Genomic DNA, 21210 nt, shown 5'->3' on the forward strand with positions numbered 1-21210 from the left:
TGAAGTAGTAGCTCAAGGGTGCCAATAAATGTACATTTAAATTGTAAGTTAATTAACTTAAGTTCTGCAATGTTGAAAACCCAATAACAAGGTGTGGAGAAATAGGGAATTATTCAAGTAAATTGGAAGGGTGCCAATACATATATACATACATACAGTTAGCTAAACAGTCATGGTTTTATGCTTGTGTTTTTTTGCTGTCTCTGTGATGCCTAAGTGTTTTAACTGGATCCCTCTCAGAGACGGTACTTCCTCAGTAGATCTGCCTGCCACATGTATTTCCTCTCCGGGAAGCGCTCAGGGATCTTGATCTTGCGGAAGTCCTGGATGCACTTCTCCAGCTCCTCCTCAATGGTCATCTTCTCCTTGGCCGGCCTCTTCTTGCAGGTGCTGGTATCTCGGGAGCTGGCAGTGAGTGTTCGGAGGAGATCACTCTTCCTGCGCTGCTCTGACTGCTGCAGCATCTGCACCGGGCCCTTCTTCAGCGGCCGGTCCAGGGTCTGGACATGGACGTGGGACTGCTGGCTCACCGGCCCACAGATAACGGTGCCGTGGGGTGAGCTGGCCTCTGACTGGCTCTCGGAGCTTGAGGTGGAGAGCTCGTTGAAGGAGGTGCCGCTCTCGCCCTCTCCCTTGTGGTTCTTGCAGCAGCAGTCGCAGGGCGGGGAAGACCACCGAGAGGTGCCACCTGGAACACAGAGGGAATAGACGGTCAGACAGGGTCTAACAACACAATAACACGGTCAGTTTGGCAATGAAAATATTCATTATTCCTTTTCAAACTAAATTTGAGTCACCTAAAAGATGGCATTTCCCCATGTTTAAACAAATGCACACCACAAAACAAGTAAAGTACTCTCTGACACAATAGAGTGAAGTTGCAGTCACAATAGATGGGTTGGAAGGTCTATGAACTGTGTTGCTTGAATCCTCTGATGTGTTTGAACCAAACAGCGCATTCACCTACCCTAGACTGGACAGTGCTTTGTAAACTTCCTTTGACATTCGGCTATTGATATCATGCAACTTTGTGTGCTTAAACTGTAAAATGTTTCTTTCTCTCAAGGAAAATTATGTTATGTAACAAATTGCTATGCATAGGCTGGTTGCAGAAGAACAGCATTCTCAGCTGTAGTGTTTAGGACCAAGGACAAGAATGCATTGAGAAATCACATCTCATAGAGCTGTAAACCTAGGCTTATTTATTTTTCATGGTTACTTGTTAAATAATTTAATAAAGAGGGATCTATTGCCTATGAATTTATTTCCCATTTAGCAAGAAGGCATTGCCTCTTGAAACACATTTTCTTTTCATGAAGTTCAATGCCACAGTTTCCTTTTATGTAAAGCACAACATTTTACATCAATAAATAGTATGTACTTACAAATATCCAATTTAGATTGTTTTAATCTATAACTCTACAGTGGGCTAAATTGATTTACTTATTAGCATTGCAAAAATCTATTTATCCTCCCTGTATTCTCTCTGTACCCTTGACTTTAGACAAGACCCATCATGAATCATGCAAAGTAGGGTACAAATCTACAATATACAGTAAATAGTCATATAAATATAATATTATTTGCATTAACAGTCAGATTTCAGTGAAGCTCTGATGTCGTTTTCCAACACTCAGTGTCATCTATCAGTGTCATCTATGCTGCACACAGTGCGGCACACAGTCAAGTACTACCGCTGTGAAATCAGCCTGCCATCAAAGATTGTGACATAAATGGAGCAAACTCAGTCACAGCCACTCTACCAGCTACCCAGGAAATCTATGGCTGCCTCCCAATAGTGCACTCTAAAGGGAATACGGTGTCATTTGGGACGCAGCCTCTAATTACCACTACCATCCCAATACAACCTTCCCTACTCAGTGGAGGACTGTGAATACTGGGCCGACAACTGACATGGGGGAGGGGGTCCATCTTTTGTGTTTATGTACCAGGGAAGGAAACAGAATTCATTTGTGTCACTCAGCATGAAAAGGGACATTTGATTGATGAGCTGGTGCCTCATAAAATAATTGGTGTTCTGAAAACTGGGCCCTGACTGTACAGACGGCTAAATCTGTCACTAGGCAATTTTTTTTGTCCAAATAACATTAGCAGGATACTCCAAAGCAGTGTTGATGGTGCGCATTAGACATGGTTGTGGGGACAGTAGTTTGGATCTGTACTGCTATTATTTCCCTCCTATCTGCCAGGTAAATACCCTGATGTTCTACACCTTATGGTTAAGACACATCGCATGGTTCTACATACTCCACATGAACATCTGTAATTGTCACATGTATGTCTATGATGAGTGTTTACAAAGGTAATGAGTGACAACCTGAGAAATATTAGTCTTTTGCGTGATAATAATCTGTACTGAATCTACACTTAAAGGTAAAGACAGAATCGTAACATTCCCAGATGTTTCCGCTCATTACACCATTCACTTCCAGTCCCAGGAGTTTAGTTGAAAGCAGATTAGTGACTCGGACTCTGACTGCTCTATTCAATTCAGAAACCACTGGAACTAATCATTTAATTATTTGTTATAGCTTCCCCTGAGGGCTACAATAAGATGTAGTGTGGAGGTAGTATTATATCTGACAAAACAACCTGCAATCCATTATCCACGGCTAATTGTGGGGGAAATAATTTGAACTTGACATCCATTTCTGTACATAGCATATTTTCCCACTCTCCCTGTTAATCTGTCACTGTTTAATATCTCTACAGTCAACAAGGGTGTCCTCAACACACTGATGTACTGTATAAACTTACCAACTTGATTTAGTAGGCAACACGTGATACTGTGCTGTAGTCAGATCCACAGTGGACACATCACTCACGAACCGGGACTTCAATCTGCACAAATACATAGCAGGAGAGGACCTACAGATTGGCTGTGCCTAGCCTATACTGTATGACCTGGGGGTGGGAGGAAGGCTTGTGGGCCAGAGTCTCTCTCTGTGTCAATAACACACCCCCCTCCATAATTCTATGTTCAGACCCATGCTGGGTCCAGGGCTGTGAGACTGTGGGGATGGAGGCTGTGGTAGGAACTGGTATATGTGATCTCCTATCTTGTCACTGGCACTTGCTCTGAGGCTGTGTTTGTCCTTCCCCAGTCCACACGTTCCCTTCCTCTCCTCCCCGCTAGACTCCTTAAGCCCGGAGCCATTAATCTCAGATCTCGGAGGGGACCTCCACAGCTTCAGTTATCAGAACCCACAAAGGGAGCTGCCTCCCCTTTTCAGACAGCCACCCTCCTCTTCCCCCACCGTCACACAGCTCTCCTCCTTTCTTGGCACTAAGCGTCTCGATCAATCCAATCCACCATCACCTCGCCTACCCGTGCTGCTCTGCACGCCACACATCTGTCTCCCCTCTGTCTCCCCTCTGTCTCCCCATCCACCCATCCATCTTCAGGCCGCTTTCCAACCGTATCAACACATCAGCGATTCGGTGGAGGTGTGTGAACGATTGCCCCCTGATTGATTTCTGTCATAAAGCTCTGATGTGTAGAGGGTATTCAGAGAAGCAAATAACCCCTTTTTTTGTCGTTTGTTAAGGTTTGGCACATCAAAGCAACTGACATGCATATTGTTAATAGGCTATGACAATGAATTTAATCCTGGAAACAGTGGCTGAGGCTGGATTTGCCAAGTACAGGCTGTACAAGCTATTAAGCCTCAAGGTGTGCACTTTAATAATTGAGTACAATGGGTATATATTGTAGAACACAAGACAAATACCTTGAAAAGTTAATAGTACCAGTACGCAATACTCATCTGCAATTTGAGAGAGATGTTAGAATGAAAATTTCTGCTGACAAATTAATATTCAAATGGTATATTTTCAAGAAAAGATTGGTGGTGTGAGGGACAATTGCATAATTGGCAGAACTGAAATGGAGGATGAGGCATCCTATATTATATTCCTTTCTGTCTTCAACCTAATTCAAATGAAATACAATTGTATTAATCACATGCTTCGTAAACAACAGGTGTAGACTAACAGGCTGTAGAGGTGTAGACTAACACCATGGGACCCGAGCGTTGCAAAATAAATTTAGACATACATGTTATTCAATTACTGCACCCACACTGCTCGCGCGAGCGTCTCCGTTGCCAAGGGCTAAAATAGAAGTCAGCTCGTTTTCTGACGCAGATCGCGCTGCAAGTCCTCCCTCTCCCATCTCCTCATTGGTTTATATATGCAGGTACACACGGGTCATCTCCTCATTGGTTATACCCACGTGGGTGACAGAAAGAAGAACGAGGTAAGTGGCGGTAATGCACCTAATTTATGAATGTTGCCAATCGCAATTTAAATCCAAGATGGCGTAGCAGTCAGACGTCTTTGTCCTCGTCTTGTCCCATGTGTATATCTTTTTATACATTTTTCTTCGCATATCTTCTATATATTTTTCTAAACCTCAACTTCAAAATACTCGCCTGCAACCCGCCTCACCCAATGTGCTTGGATCTGTTTTTTTCTAAAGTATTTTTCTTTACTTTTGAACCGGAACCCCAACAGAAGCTAGCCAGCTAACTAGCTACTAGGTAGTAGCTGCTAGCGGTCATCAGCTAACCTTTAGATCGGAAAACTCTCGACCGTTTGCACAACGCAATTCAAACCAGAGCATACCGGACTTATTTTTTCTCCATATCCCCGGATTCCTACGACAAGCTCTGAATCTTTTCACCTGGATCATCGCAGCTAGCTAGCTGCAATCCGAGTGGCTACTCCTGGCTAACGTCTCTGTCCTGAGGCAAGCACAATATCTATTTTTCCAAATGGCCTGGACCCCTTTAACTGCGGGTACGGAGCCCCGCCAATCCTTCACGACTAGACTACTGATGTAATCTGCCTGCTGGGTTTCTTCAACTGGCTCCTACGTCGCGATGTCCCCTACATGCTAACCGTGGCCCGCTAGCTGTCTAGAGCATATCGGACAGTTAGCTGAATAGGTCCATCGGCCAATTACTTAGGCCACTATACCTATTTTGCCAATTGACCTGGACCCCTTTACTACATGGAACCCTACTAATCCATCACGACTGGTCTGCCAACTTAACCGCACGAGGAGGCTACAACAGACTTCTTCTGTTGCGACTTCCCTCTAAGGCCTTTCTGCTATTGGCCCGCTAGCTGTCTGAATCGCTGTGTCTCCAGCCAGCCTAACTACTCACTGGACCCCTATGATCACTCGACTATGCATGCCTCTCCCTAATGTCAATATGCCTTGTCCATTGCTGTTCTGGTTAGTGATTATTGTCTTATTTCACTGTAGAGCCTTTAGCCCTGCTCATTATGCCTTACCCGTTAGTTCCACCTCCAACACATGTGGTGACATCACCTGGTTTAAATGATGTTTCTAGAAACAATATCTCTCTCATCATCCCTCAGTGCCTAGGTTTACCTCCACTGTATTCACATCCTAACATACTTTTGTCTGTACATTATGCCTTCAATCCTTTCTATCGCTTCCAGAAACCTGCTCCTTTTACGCTCTGTTCCGAACGTACTAGACGACCAGTTCTTACAGCCTTTAGCCGTACCCTTATCCTACTTCTCCTCTGTTCCTCTTGTGTTGTAGAGGTTAATCCAGGCCCTGCAGTGCCTAGACCCACTCCTATTCCCCAGGTGCTCTCATTTGTTGACTCCTGTGACCGTAAAAGCCTTGGTTTCATGCATGTTAACATCCGAAGCCTCCTCCCCAAGTTTGTTATATTCACTGCTTTTAGCGCACTCTGCCATCCCAGATGTCCTAGCCATGTCTGAAATCTTGCTAAGGAAGACCACCAAAAACCCTGAAATTTCCATTGCTAACTATAACATTTTCTGACAAGATAGAACTGCCAAGGGGGGCGGAGTTGCAATCTACTGCAGAGATAGCCTGCAGAGTTCTCTATTACTATCCAGGTCGGTACCCAAACAATTCGAGCTTCTACTTTTAAAAATCCACCTTTCCAGAAACAAGTCTCTCACCATTGCCGCTTGCTATAGACCACCCTCTGCCCCCCAGCTGTGCCATGGACAACATATGTGAATTGATTGCCCACCGTCTATCTTCAGAGCTCGTGCTGCTAGGTGACCTAAACTGGGACACGCTTAACACCCCGGCCATCCTACAATCTAAGCTTGATGCCCTCCATCTCACACAAGTTATCGATGAACCTACCATGTACAACCCCAAATCCGTAAACACAGGCACCCTCATAGATATCATCCTAACCAATTTGACCTCTAAATACACCTCTGCTGTCTTCAACTAAGATCACAGCGATCATTGCCTCATTGCCTGCATCCGTAATGGGTCTGCGGTCAAACGACCACCCCTCATCACTGTCAAACGCTCCCTAAAACATTTCAGCGAGCAGGCCTTTCTAATCGACCTGGCCCGGGTATCCTATTGACCTCCTCCCGTCAGTAGAGGATGCCTGGTTATTCTTTAAACGTGCCTTCCTCACCACAGCCCCATGTAAAAATTTGAACCAGGAACAGATATAGCCCTTGGTTCACTCCTGACCTGGCTACCCTTGACCAGCACAAAAACATCCTGTGGCGTACTGCATTACCATCAAATAGCTCTGGTGATATGCAACTTTTCAGGGAAGGTAGGAACCAATATACACATGCATTTAGCTTTCATAAGGCTAGCTTTTTCAAACAGAAATTTGAAACCTGTAGCGCAAACTCTAAAAAGTTCAGGGACACTGTAAAGTCCATGGAGAATAAGAGCACCTCCTCCCAGTTTCACACTTTCACCACCGATTAAATCAGTGAATTTCAATAAGCATTTTTCTACGGCTGGCCATGCTTTCCACCTTTCCACCATGCTTTCCACCTGGCTACCCCTACCCCGGTCAACAGCCCTGCACCCCCTACAGCAACTTGCCCAAGCCTCCCATTTCTCCTTCACCCAAATCCAGATAGCTAATGTTCTGAAAGAGCTGCAAAATCTGGATCCCTACAAATAGGTGTAGACGGGCTAGACCCTCTCTTTCTAAAATTATCTGCAGAAATTGTTGCAACCCCTATTACTAGCCTGTTCAACCTCTCTTTCATATCGTCTTGGATTCCCAAAAATTGGAAAGCTGCCGTGGTCATCCCCGAGACACTCTAGACCCAAACTGCTACAGACCTATATCTATCCTACCCTGCCTTTCTAAGGTCTTTGAAAGTCAAGTTAACAAAACAAACAGATTACCGACCATTTCAAATCCCACCGTTCCTTCTCCGCTATGCAATCTGGTTTCTGAGCTGGTCATGTGTGCACCTCAGCCATGCTGCTAATTTGGTTTCTCAAATGACTGCCTCGCCTGGTTCACCAACTACTTCTTTGATAGAGTTCAGTGTGATAAATCAGAGGGCATGACCTCTGGCAGTCTCTATGGGGGTTTTCCTACCCACCACTGCGACCTGTACACTCTCGTCTTCTCATGCTTTCGCCGAAAAGCATTTTAAAAATCTGACATGTTGGCTAGATTCACAACGAGTGTAGCTTTAATTGAGTACCCTGCATGTGTGTTTTAATGAGTTTGAGTTGTATCGAGTACTATTAGTTGGCACTCTGGAATTTCTGCAGATTTTGATCCCTGTACAGGGACCGCAGCCATAGGAGGTTTTAATATAATTAGTTCAGAGTTTGTTTTGATATTTTAACATTTGTGTCGTGATCGCGTTTGGTGTGGGGGGACAAAATGCATTTATGCACGATGGCGCACTCGCGCAGAGGTTTGGGTTCAGTGTAACAGTGAAACATTTACTTACAGGCCCTTCCCAACAATGCAGAGTGAAAGGAAATAGAGAAATAAAAGAAAAGCAAACCACGTAATAAAAAACGAATAATAAATACACAATGAGTAACGGCAACATGGCTATATTCACAGGTGTAACGGATGTGAAATGGCTAGGTTAGTTAGCGGTGCGCGCTAAATAGCGTTTCAACCGGTGACGTCACTTGCTCTGAAACCTTGAGGTAGTAGTTCCCCTTGCTCTGCAAGGGCCGCGGCTTTTGTGGAGCGATGGGTAATGACGCTTCGAGGGTCACTGTTGTTGATGTGTGCAGAGTGTCCCTGGTTCGCGCCCGGGTATGGGCGAGGGGACGGTTTAAAATTATACTCTTACATTGATGCTGTTGACCCGGATCACTGGTTGCTGCGGAAAAAGAGGAAGGTCAAAAGGGGGGTGAGTGTAACGGATGTGAACCAGCTGGCTTAGTTAGCAGTGCGCGCTAAATACCGTTTCAATCGGTGACGTCACTTGCCCTGAGACCTTGAAGTAGGAGTTCCCCCTTTGCTCTGCAAGGGCCGCGGCTTTTGTGGAGCGATGGGTAACGACGCTTCGAGGGTGACTGTTGTTGATGTGTGCAGTGTCCCTGGTTCGCGCCCGGGTATGGGCGAGGGGATGGTTTAAAATTATACTGTTACACAGGGTACGACATTACCGAGTCGTTGTGCAGGGGTATGAGGTAATTGAGGTAGATACAGTATGTACATATAACTAGGAATAAAGCAACAAATGATAAACAGTAGCAGCAGGCTATGTAATGAGTCAAAGTTGGTTCAAAAAGGGTCAATGCAAATAGTCCGGATAGCTATTTGGCTAAATATATAGCCAACTGTTTAGCAGACTTATGGCTTCTGGGTAGAAGCTGTTCAGGGTCATGTTGGTTCCAGACTTGCATCGGTACCGCTTGTCGTGCGGTAGCAGAGAGAACAGTCTATGACTTGGGTGGATGGATTTAGGGCCTTCATCTGATATTGCCAGGTATAGAGGTCTTGGATGGCCCGGCATGCCCCAATGATGTACGTGCTACCCTCTGCAGCGCCTTGTGGTCTGATGCCAAGCAGTTGCCATACCAAACGGTGATGCAGCCAGTCAAGATGCTCTCAATGGTTCTGCTGTATAACTTTGAGGATCTGAGGGCTCATGACAAATCTGTTCAGCTTCCTGAGGGTGAAGATGCATTGTTGTGCCCTCATTAAGACTGTCTTGGTGTTTGTGGACCATGATAGATCCTTAGTGATGTGGACACTGATAAACTTGAAGGTCTCAACCCGCTCACTACAGCACCATAGATGTGAATGGGGCATGCTTGGCCCATGATCAGATCCTTTGCCTTGCTGACGTTGAGGGAGAGGTTGGTGTTCTAGCACCACACTACCTGGTCTCTGACCTCCTCCCTATATGCTGTATCATGTTTGGTGATCAAGCCTACCACCTTTGTGTTGTCAGCAAACTTAATTAGTCGCGCCATGCAGTCATGTTTGAGCAGGCAGTACAGGAGGGGACTAGGCACGCACCCGTGAGGGGCCCTCGTGTTGAGGGTCAGTGTGACAGATTTTTTTGCTGACTACCCTTACCACCTGGGGGCAGCCTGTCAGGAAGTTCAGGATCCAGTTGCAGAGGGAGGTGTTCAGTCCCAGGGTCCTTAGCTTAGTGATGAATTTGGAGGGCACTATGGTGTTAAATGCTGAGCTGTAGCCAATGAACAACATTTTGACTTAGGTGCTCCACTTGTCCAGGTGGGAAAGGGCAGTGTGTAGTGCAATAGAGGTTGCATCATTTGTGGATCTGTTGCGGTGGTACGCGAATTGGAGTGGGTCCAGGGTGTTTGGGATGATGGTGTTGGTCTGAGCCATGACCAGCCTTTCAAAGCATTTCATGGCTACAGGTGTGAGTGCTACGGGGCTATTGTCATTTATACAGGTTACTTTGGCGTTCTTGGGTACAGGGACTATGGTGGTTTGTTTGAAACATGTAGGTATTACAGACTGGGTCAGGGAGAGGTTGAAAATGTCAGTAAAGACACTTGCACAGCTGAAAACGGTTGTGCTGATTAAAGAAGAGTTCCTCCGTCCAGTGGCTGTGTTCTTTTGCCCATCTTAATATTTTCTTAGGAATTCTGCCTAAAAGGCCAGCATCCGGGAGTCGCCTCTTCACTGTTGGCATTGAGAATGGTGTTTTGCGGGTACTATTTAATGAAGCTGCCGGTTGAGGACTTGTGAGGCATCTGTTTCTCAAACTAGACACTCTAATGTACTTGTCCTCTTGCTCTGTTGTGCACCTCCCACTCCTCTTTATATTCTGGTTAGAGACAGTTTGCGCTGTTCTGTGAAGGGAGTAGTACACAGCGTTGTACGAGATCTTCAGTTTCTTGGCAATTTCTCGCATGGAATAGCCTTCATTTCTCAGAACAAGAATAGACTGACGAGTTTCAGAAGAAAGGTCTTGGTTTCTGGCCATTTTGAGCCTCTAACCGAAACCCACGAATGCTGATGCTCCAGATACTCAACTAGTGTTGAGTTGGACATTAAAGCGTGTTTTTTCCTGCATCCTTTGCTCTCTGCGCCTGACTCCACACACACTCACTCATTGAGCAGTTACAACTAGTCTAAAGAAGGCCAGTTTTATTGCTTCTTTAATCAGAACAACAGTTTTCAGCTGTGCTAACATAATTGCAAAAGGGTTTTCTAATGATCAATTAGCCTTTTAAAATTATAAACTTGGATTAGCTAACACAATGTGCCATTGGAACACAGGAGTGATGGTTGCTGATAATGGGCCTCTGTACGCCTATATAGATATTCCATTTAAAAAATCTGCCGTTTCCAGCTACAATAGTCATTTACAACATTAACAATGTCTACCTTGTATTTCTGATCAATTTGAAGTTATTATAATGGACAATTCTTTTTGTTGCCTTTCTTTCAAAAACAAGGAAATGTCTGTGACCCCAAACTTTTGAACGGTAGTGTATATTATCCATGTCCTTGTTCAGGATATTACTGCTCTCAGGTCCCATTGATAGGATAGTCTCGAACGGAGCTCGTTCAGTTTATTCTCCAGTGATTTTACGTTTGCCAATAGAACGGAGGGTAGAGGCATGTACTCACCGACGTAGGTGCCCGCACATTGACCTCTCTTACGCCGCCTTTATCTTTTCCGTGTCTCTGGGATTAGGGCCTGGCCCGGGGTATGTATTTCCTGCACCTCCGTCAAGGTTAGTGATCGCTGTTCTTTCGGGCATAGAAAACAATGGCGGAAACATTATGCACCAAAAAAAGTTAAGATCAGCGCAAAAACACAAAATCGCAAAATTGGTCAGGAACCCGTAAAACAGCTGCTATCCAATGCAGCACCATTACTTCTTCACTGTGAAACAGTTTAAATGTACGTATTCGACTGCATGGGGTCTTAAAACTGCAATCCTTTTATAGCTGTGTGTGTGTGTGTGTGTGTGTGTGTGTGTGTGTGTGTGTGTGTGTGTGTGTGTGTGTGTGTGTGTGTGTGTGTGTGTGTGTGTGTGTGTGTGTGTGTGTGTGTGTGTGTCCCTGTACTCCCTTGTGAAAATATTTTCTTTTCATTTAGCAGGGCGTTATACAGTATCTCAGATCAAAGTGACACTACTTGGTGACAAGTCTCAGCAAGACACCTTTCACATCCCATTTGTGCAGCAGCAGTCTGCAGCAGTGTGTGTAGCAGCCCTATATGCAGGACCTCTGCCTGCTGTGCTGTCCTCGTCACTAAGCTCTTTATTAGGTACAGCTAGTATTTCCAGGTCATTGAAAAAGGCATTTTAAAATGTAGCTTTCAGACTCCTGACCTCGTTTACAGTGACCAAGTCTAGATAAATGATCAGGACTAATTAGTGTCTGACATACTACTGAGCTACGAAGTCTTTTAAACACAGTTTTATGTGTTCTGGGGCGATCAGGTCAAACTCCTGGGAACAGAATCAGATAATCTCAGTGTGTTGATCATTTTCTCCCATATGGAGCATCCTTAGTCACTTCATGGGCACTCACTAACTTTAAGTACTGGCATGCTCAACTCTATGTAATCAAGTCTTCGGGTACAGGCTTCAAAAGGGATATACGGTGCATTCGGAAGGTATTCAGACCCCTTGACTTTTTCAACATTTGGTTCAGTTACAGCCTTATTCTAAAATTGATTACATTTTACTCACTAATTTATGCACAATATCCCATAATGACAAAACAACAAAAAAATAGTATTTTTTTTGCAAATGTATTAAATATGTATTCAGATCCTTTGCTATGAGACTCGAAATTGAGCTCAGGTGCATACTCTTTCCATTGATCATCCTTGAGATGTTTCTACAACTTGCTTGGAGTCCAGCTGTGAACAATTAAATTGATTGGACATGATTTGGAAAGGCACGCACCTGTCTATATAAGGTCCCACAGTTGAGAACGCATGTCAGAGCAAAAACCGGTTGAAAGAGACAGGATTGTGCCAAGGCACAAATCTGGGGCAGGATACCAAAACATTTCTACAGCTTTGAAGGTCCCCAAGAACACAGAGGCCTCCATTATTCTTAAATGGAAGAAGTTTGGAAACAGCAAGACTCTTCCTAGAGATGGTTGTCCTTCCAGATGGACAACTATCTCTGCGGCACTACACCAATAAGGCTTTTATGATAGAATGGACTCCTCAGTAAAAGGCACATGACAGCCCACTTGGAGTTTGCCAAAATGCACCTAAAGACTCTCAGACCATGAGAAACAAGATTCTCTGGTCTGATGAAATCAAGATGGAACTCTTTGGCCTGAATGCCAAGCGTCACGTCTGGAGGAAACCTGGCTCCATCCCTACGGTCAAGCACGGTGGTGGCAGCATCATGCAGTGTGGATGTTTTTCAGCGGCTGGGACTGGGAGACTAGTCAGGATCAAGGGAAAGAAGAAGGGAGCAAAGTACACAGAGGTCCTTGATGAAAACCTACTCCAGAATGCTCAAGACCTCAGACTGGGGCAGGGTTCACATTCCAACCGGACAATGACCCTAAGCACACAGCCAAGACAATGCATGAGTGGCTTCAGGGAGCTTTCCTCCCACCTTCAGGGACAAGTCTCTGAATGTGCTTGAGTGACCCAGCCAAAGCCCGGACTTGAACTCGATCGAACATCTCTGAAGAGACACGAAAATATCTGTGCTGGCTTCTGGGTTGGATGTGCCCTGTGTTAAGAAGCAGTGCGGCTTGGTTGGGTTGTGTATCGGAGGACGCATGACTTTCAACCTTTGTCTCTCCCAAGCCCGTACGGGAGTTGTAGCGATGAGACAAGATAGTAGCTACTAAAACAATTGGATACCACAAAATTGGGGAGAAAAAGGGGTAAAAAAACAACAACATATTTATATATTTTGTATGCTCCATTACCACATTTAACATATTAGCAGTCTTTTTGCAATAGTCTTTTTGAAATTGTCACCAGTATAGTATATCACCATAGCGTACCTGGAGAGGAGCGGCGCGTTCCCTATTTGTCTGCTCCAATTTTGCTCCAGTAGTGCTCACTTAACCAGCTCAGGGCATGCTCCACCAGCATGCATTTGTAGTCTACTTGTGTGCTGCTATAGCCCCTTACTTTAGCTATTGTCATGGAGTTGGCTAAATATTTTCATAAAGAAACTGATAAAACACACAGGTGCTAAATCAAGGTGACTAACAAAGATGACGACCTCGAGCAAGAGGGGGAGTGTGGTGGTGTAGTGTCCACAACTAAAGAATCATTGTGGAATTGGGTGGATAACTAAGTGTGTCATTGTAGCAACATATTTGATCTCTTAAATGTTTTGTTCATTTTCTTTCTATTATGTATACAATGGGCCATAATTGATTTTGGCCCAATAGGCTTGGCATATTCCCACATTCAAGGAGCTTTCCATTTTGATTGGGTTATTTTGCCTTAAAACCTTTAGGCCTACCTACAGTACCAGTCAAAGGTTTGGACACACCTACTCAATCAAGTGTTTTTCTTTATTTTTTACTATATTCAACATTGTAGAATAATAGTGAAGAAGTCACAACTATGAAATAACACAAATGAAATCATGTAGTTACAAAAAGTATTAAACAAATCAAAGCTACCCTTTGCCTTGATGGCAGCTTTGCACAATCTTGGCATTCTCTCAACCAGCTTCACCTGGAATGCTTTTCCAACAGTCTTGAAGGAGTTCCACATGCTGAGCACTTGTTGGCTGCATTTCCTTCACTCTGTGGTCCAACTCATCCCAAATCATATCAATTGGGTTGAGGTTGGGTGATTGTGGAGGCCAGGTCATCTGATGCAGGACTCCATCACTCTCCTTCTTTGTCAAATAGCCGTTACACATCCTGGAGGTGTGTTGGGTCATTGTCCTGTTGAAAAACAAATTAAGGTGTGCCTTGAGCTCTAAATAAATCACTGACAGAGTCACCAGCAAAGGACCCCCACGCCATCACACCTCCTCACTCATGCTTCACAGTGGAAAACACACATGCAGAGATCATCAGTTCACCTACTCTGCATTTCACAAAGACACCAAAGATCTCAAATTTGGACTCATCAGACCAAAGGTCAGATTTCCACCGGTCTAATGTCCATTACTCATGTTTTTTGGAATAAGAAAGTCTCTTCTTATTGGTGTCCTTTAGTAGTTGTTTCTTTGCAGCAATTTGACCATGAAGGCCTGATTCCCGCAGTCTCCTCTGAACAGTTGATGTTGAGATTCGTCTGTTACTTGAACCCTGTGAAGTATTTATTTGGGCTGCAATTTCTGAGGCTGGTAACTCTAATGAACTTGTCCTCTGCAGCATAGGTAACTCTGGGTCTTTCTTTCCAAATCAAATCAAATTGTATTTGTCACAAACATGGTTAGCAGATGTTAATGCGAGTGTAGAGAAATGCTTGTGCTTCTAGTTCCGACCATGCAGTAATATCTAACGAGTAATCTAACCTAACAATTCCACAACAACTATCTTATACACACAAGTGTAAAGGAATGAATAAGAATATGTACATAAAAATATATGAATGAGCGATGGCCGAACCGCATAGGCAAGATGCAGTAGATGGTATAGAGTACAGTATATACATATGAGATGAGTAATGTAGGGTATGTAAACATTATTTAAAGTGGCATTGTTTAAAGTGGCTAGTGATACATTTCTTACATCAATTTTTCATTATTAAAGTGGCTAGAGATGAGTCGGTATGTTGGCAGCAGCCATTCAATGTTAGTGGTGGCTGTATAACTGAGATTGAAAAACAGCTTCTGTCTCTTGGTCCCTGCTTTGATGCATCTTTACTGACCTCGCCTTTTGGATGATAGCGGGGTGAACAGGCAGTGGCTCGGGTGGTTGTTGCCCTTGATGATCTTTTTGGCCTTCCTGAGACATCGGGTGGTGTAGGTGTCCTGGAGGGCAGGTAGTTTGCCCCCGGTGATGTGTTGTGCAGACCTGTACCCTCTGGAGAGCCTTACGGTTGTGGGTGGAGCAGTTGCCATACCAGGCGGTGATACAGCCCGACAGGATTCTCTCGATTGTGCATCTGTAAAAGTTTGAGTGTTTTTGGTGATAAGCCGAATTTCAGCCTCCTGAGGTTGAAAATGCGCTGTTAAACCTTCTTCACCACACTGTCTGTGTGGGTGGACCATTTCAGTTTGTCTGTGATGTGTATGCCGAGGGACTTAAAACTTTCCACCTTCTCAACTACTGCCCCATCGATGTGGATAGGGGGCTGCTCCCTCAGCTGCTTCCTGAAGTCCACGATCATCTCCTTTTGTTGACGTTGAGTGTGAGGTCATTTTCCTGACACCACACTCCGAGGGCCCTCACCTCCATCCTGTAGATGTTGTTACCTACCCTCACCACCTGGGGGCGGCCTGTCAGGAAGTCCAAGACCCAGTTGCACAGGGCGGGGTCGAGACCCAGGGTCTCGAGTTTAATGAAGAATTTGGAGGGTACTATGGTGTTAAATGCTGAGCTGTAGTCGATGAACAGCATTCTAACATAGGCATTCTTCTTGTCCAGATGGGTTATTGCAGTGTGATTGCCATTGCGTCGTCTGTGGACTTATCGGGGTGGTAAGCAAATTGGAGTTGGTCTAGGGTGTCAGGTAGGGTGGAGGTGATAAGGTCCTTGACGAGTCTCTCAAAGCACTTCATGATGACAGAAGTGGGTGCTATGGGGCAATAGTCATTTAGCTTAGTTACATTGGCTTTCATGAGGAAAACAGGAACAATGGTGACCTTCTTGAAGCATGTGGGAACGGCAGACTGGGATAAGGATTGATTGAATATGTCACCAGCCAGCTGGTCTGCGCATGCTCTGAGGACACGGCTGTAGTGGTCCTCATGAGAGCAAGTTTCATCATAGCGCTTGATGGTTTTGGCGACTGCACTTGAAGAACCTTTCAAAGTTCTTGAAATGTTCCTAATTGACTGACCTTCATATGTCTTAAAGTAATGATGGACTGTCGTTTCTCTTTGCTTAGTTGAGCTGTTCTTGCCATAATATGGACTTTGTCTTTTAACAAATAGGGCTACCTTCTGCATACCACTCCTACCTTGTCACAACACAACTGATTGGCTCAAACACATTAAGAAGGAAAGGAATTCACAAATTAACTTTTAACAAGGCACACCTGTTAATTGAAATGCATTCCAGGTGACTATCTCATGAAGCTGTTTGAGAGAATGCCAAGAGTATTCAAAGCTGTCATCAAGGCAAATGGTGGCTACTTTGAAGAATCTCAAATATCAAATATATTTTAGATTTGTTTAACACTTTTTTTGGTTACTACATGATTCCATATGTGTTATTTCATAGTTTTGATGTCTTCACTATTTTTTGACAATGTAGAAAATAGTATAAATAAAGAAAAACCCTCAAATGAGAAGGTGTGTCCAAACTTTTGACTGGTACTGCACATGTATGTGTGTGTGTGTGTATATATATATATATATATATATATATATATATATATATATATATATATATATATATATATATATATATATATATATATTTATATATAAAAGAAAACTCTGAATCTCTGCCCAGACTGGCAAAAGTAGCTGAAAAGGGTGTTTAGCATGGCTCTGGCTCCTGACCTATTTAGAGTGTTTATATGCTGTTTAATATGACATGTAGCCTATTTGAAAGGATGTTCACTTCTTACATTCACATTTTCATGTCTATTCAAATTATTTTCATCCAAATCCATATGGTTTGGTTTCAATACTTACAAACCAATTGGTAGGTCCAGGTAGGCACAACACTAGATGGGTGTTGGTCAAATTGTAATTTTAATGAATGGAGATAATCTGGAGCTGCAGTTGTTATTCCTTTTGAGATGATTTTTAGCAGAGCAGTTGGAAAGGATATGGAGCATTAGAGTGGTGTGCAAGCGATGAGCAGGATTTCCAACCGCTCAACTCCGCTCACGTGCTCTGGTTTTCACAATACCAACATTTTACTAATGATACGATACCCGGCCAAGTATCACAAGAAAGAATCACAAGTATCCTGTTCGCCGTGTTCCCCAGACACTTGTCCTCGTTTTCTAAACGTTCTGTGCATGTGCTACGCAAAAACCTGTCACTGAAATCACACTTCTATTCAATACAACACATTGAATTTAACTTCACACTGTTCAGTGTATAATAGAACACTGCATAGCATGGCTTATTTGCTCATATTTGCAAAGGCTTTGACTTTAGGAATGGGAGGAAGGACTAAACATGCATAATGATCTGCATGTCAATGTGGCAGTAAGAGGAAAACACTGCATAAAACCTTTCTTTAATCTTCAGTTAACCCAGACACACACTTCCCCTCCCTTCCTAACACAATTTCTCTGACTCCCTCTCTCTCATAAGCACACAACCCCACTCTCTCTCTCCCACAAACGCATGTACACACACTGCTCCCAAGTTTTAAAACGTTTACGCACCAAACAGAATTTAAGGAGCTCCAGAAATAAATTGGATTTTGATATAGTTTAGGCTTGCATTGGGCCTACATGAATCCCATCTTTGAAGCACATCTAACTAGTAGCAGACCCTTTTCCTTTCTTCCTGTGCCAATCAAATTTGCCTACACCTACTGTACTGTCAAGTTGACAGTTTGCTAGCTAGCTAGGTAGCATGACTGAACAACGTTGTTTGTTTTCAAACCAAATCCAACCAGGATTTTTTTTAAATGGCCCTCAACATGTTTTGTGAACGTTTATAAAATGCACCTGAATCCTGATTAGAAACAAAAAAAAGAAAGTGAGAGGAGTTGGGAGGTTGGAAATCCCACTAAAAACCGCTCCCCACTCACAGGAAAATGAACTCCCTGCTCCAAATTAGCTCCATTCATTAAAAATCACAATTTAACCAACAATCTATTTTTGTGACTGCCTGGAACTACCATTTGGTTTTGAAGTATTGAAACCAAACCATGTGATTTGAATTACAGTATTTTAATAAACAACATGAATAGGTGACTTAAGAAGCGCTCATCATTTCAAATAGACTACATGTCGTATTAAAACGCATATAAACACTAAATAGGTCAGCAGAAGGAACGGAAATGAATTATTTAGGCTATATTATTAGCCTATCATTTCAAGGCTATAGCCTACAAAGAAATACATTGTGAAGCATTTGCGAGTGCGACACACTAGGCTGGCGGGAACATTAAGTTCTCAGCACTTAAACAAAATTCTGTTGTATTAAATTAAATTCATTAAATTCATTAAATTGGGCATGTAGGCTGTAAATTATTAAGATTATTTTTAAATTAAACAAAAATGCATTATTAGGCTATAGTGCCGTTGAATTCTCTTTTAGAAACACGAGTTTGGCCAGTCTGTGGCTTCATGCAATGATTCTTAGAGAGCAGGTCAGCAGTGGGCAATACCCTCTCCGTGCTTTCAGAGCCACTGGGGATGCTAAACAACCTTCGAGGCCTCTCTTGCCAGGCTTGGCAGATGCAGAGTTGTTTTCTAATTGTTCTATAGGTAGGCCTAAAGGTTTTTTATGCAAAATAACCCTATCAAAACAAAAAGCTCCTTGAAAGAGGTAATATGTCAGGCTTATTGGGCCAAAATCAATGATAGTCTACTGTATAGATAATAGAATGAAAATGAATGAAAATTTTAAGAGATCTGATTTTGTTACAATGACACTCTACCCACCTCATTCCTTTCTGTTAGCATGTGCACGTAGTACCCCATCATGCATTCGGGATTCATATCTTTTGAGATTCCACAATGATGATTTAGTTGTGGACAGTACATCACCACAGTCCCTCTCTTGCTCTTGGTGCTCCTCATCTATGTGTCATCCGTTTCTTCCTAAAAATATTTTGCAAACTCCATGACAGTAGCTAAAGCAAGGGGCAATAGCAGCACACAAGTAGCCTACAAATGCATGCTGGGAGTAAGCACTACAGGAGCAGTACTGGAGAGAAATTGGAGCAGGTGAAAAGATCGAGGCTCCAGGCGTTGGGAAACTCGCTCTATGCCTCAGTCAAATTAGGCACTCTCTTCTCTTCACTCCACTCCAGCTCAGCTCTGCTCACAAACTCAGATTGCCGATATGTGTCATATGTTTTTTTATATTTTAGGCTAGAGAGAAGCCTTTTACTTTGCTGTAAAGCTGCAAGCATGCATGTCGTGCTCCTGCTCCATTTTCCCTCTCTGACACCCAGCGGCTGCATGACAGTGACCTTGCAAAGTCTACTCAGACTGGCCTCTGCTCTTGGTTATGACAGGCGATGAAATTATACAATGTATCAACATTGCTCGCTCTGCTCCAATGTAACAAATGTACAAATCTAACAGAAGACTCATCAGGGTCTGCAACCCCGCTCACCATCATGGGTAAATTATATTTAAAAAACTGATGGGGGAATAGATGCGCAGACTGAGAGAAGCAGGTGAGTGAGGGCTGGTAGAGGATGCTGAGAGAAGCAGGTGAGTGAGGGCTGGTAGAGGATGCTGAGAGAAGCAGGTGAGTGAGGGCTGGTAGAGGATGCTGAGAGAAGCAGGTGAGTGAGTGCTGGTAGAGGATGCTGAGAGAAGCAGGTGAGTGAGGGCTGGTAGAGGATGCTGAGAGAAGCAGGTGAGTGATGGCTGGTAGAGGATGCTGAGAAGCAGGTGAGTGAGCCCTGGTAGGGGATGCTGAGAGAAGCAGGTGAGTGAGGGCTGGTAAGGGATTCTGGGAGAAGCAGGTGAGTGAGGGCTGGTAGAGGATGCAGCTGGTTGATTACAGCTGCCACGTGTGATATGAGCATGAAAGTGAAGTGGATATTATTGGACCTGTGCATTCAAGAGACCAGTGGCTGTTCCTTAAATTGAACTGAATTTTTTTTATATATATATATAAAAGGCGCCAGCAGATTCTTTAGATCAACAGTACTACGGTAATCTAAAATGTTGGTATCATAACTATCATGATGTATTAATGGACCCCCCCCCCATTTGTTTTCTAAACTGCTGCTGTTACTCGCTGTTTATTATCTATGCATAGTCACTTCACCCCTACCTAAATGTACAAATTACCTTGACGAACCTGTACCCCCGCACATTGACTCGGTACCGGTGCCCCCTGTATATATCCTCATTATTGTTATTTTATTGTCTTACTTTTTATTTAAAAAATGTCTTAACTTTATTAAGTAAATATTTTCTTAACGATTAACTATTTATTGAACTGCCTTGTTGGTTAAGGGCTTGTAAGTAAGCATTTCACGTTAAGGTCTACACCTGTTGTATTCGGCGCATGTGACAAATGTTATTTGAATTGGATTTGGTACCGTGATATTACCGTGGTACCGGTATACCGTGGGGCTGACTCCCGGGCTTCCTTGCCAACCGTGTCCCGAGCTGCCCCTCTGTCCCGAGCTGCCACTCTGTCCCGAGCTGCCCCTCAGTCCAGTCCACTAAGACTATGTTTTGGTTGGTCAGGGTGTGATCTGAGTGGGCATTCTATGTTGGATGTCTTGTTTGTCTATTTCTATGTCTGGCCTGATATGGTTCTCAATCAGAGGCAGGTGTTAGTCATTGTCTCTGATTGGGAACCATATTTAGGTAGCCTGGGTTTCACTGTGTGTTTGTGGGTGATTGTTCCTGTCTCTGTGTTTTCACCAGATAGGACTGTTTAGGTTTTCAAACATTTATTGTTTTTTGTTAGTTATTTCATGTCAAGTTCCTTTATTAAAGAACATGAATAACCACCACGCTGCATTTTGGTCCGCTTCTCTTTCACCAGAGGAAAACCCTTACACAGTCGGACGTGTGTTTTTGTCTTGTCCCGTCCTGTCCCGTGGACTGAATATACTCTCCTGCAACCCACCTCACCCAATGTGGTACGGATCTGCTATTTTTATACTTTAGATCCCCCTTCATAAGCTAGCCAGCTAACTA

The 21210-nt window shown here is 43.6% G+C and overlaps 1 protein-coding gene across 2 annotated transcripts in view; it reads right to left on the reverse strand.

The window, feature by feature from the left end:
• Positions 1 to 236: 236 nt before the first annotated feature.
• LOC135548003 (BTB/POZ domain-containing protein KCTD16-like) overlaps positions 237 to 21210 on the reverse strand; it is a 78613-nt gene continuing 57639 nt past the window's right edge. Inside the window, exon 2 of one of the 2 annotated variants that reach the window (XM_064977198.1) lies at positions 237 to 688. In XM_064977198.1, coding sequence (XP_064833270.1) covers positions 237 to 688 — 452 coding nt within the window. The remainder of the gene's footprint in view (positions 689 to 21210) is intronic. The other variant, XM_064977199.1, reaches the window with a different exon arrangement.

Source organism: Oncorhynchus masou, chromosome 11, assembly GCF_036934945.1.
Source record: "Oncorhynchus masou masou isolate Uvic2021 chromosome 11, UVic_Omas_1.1, whole genome shotgun sequence".
In the NCBI taxonomy this organism is placed as follows: domain Eukaryota; kingdom Metazoa; phylum Chordata; class Actinopteri; order Salmoniformes; family Salmonidae; genus Oncorhynchus; species Oncorhynchus masou.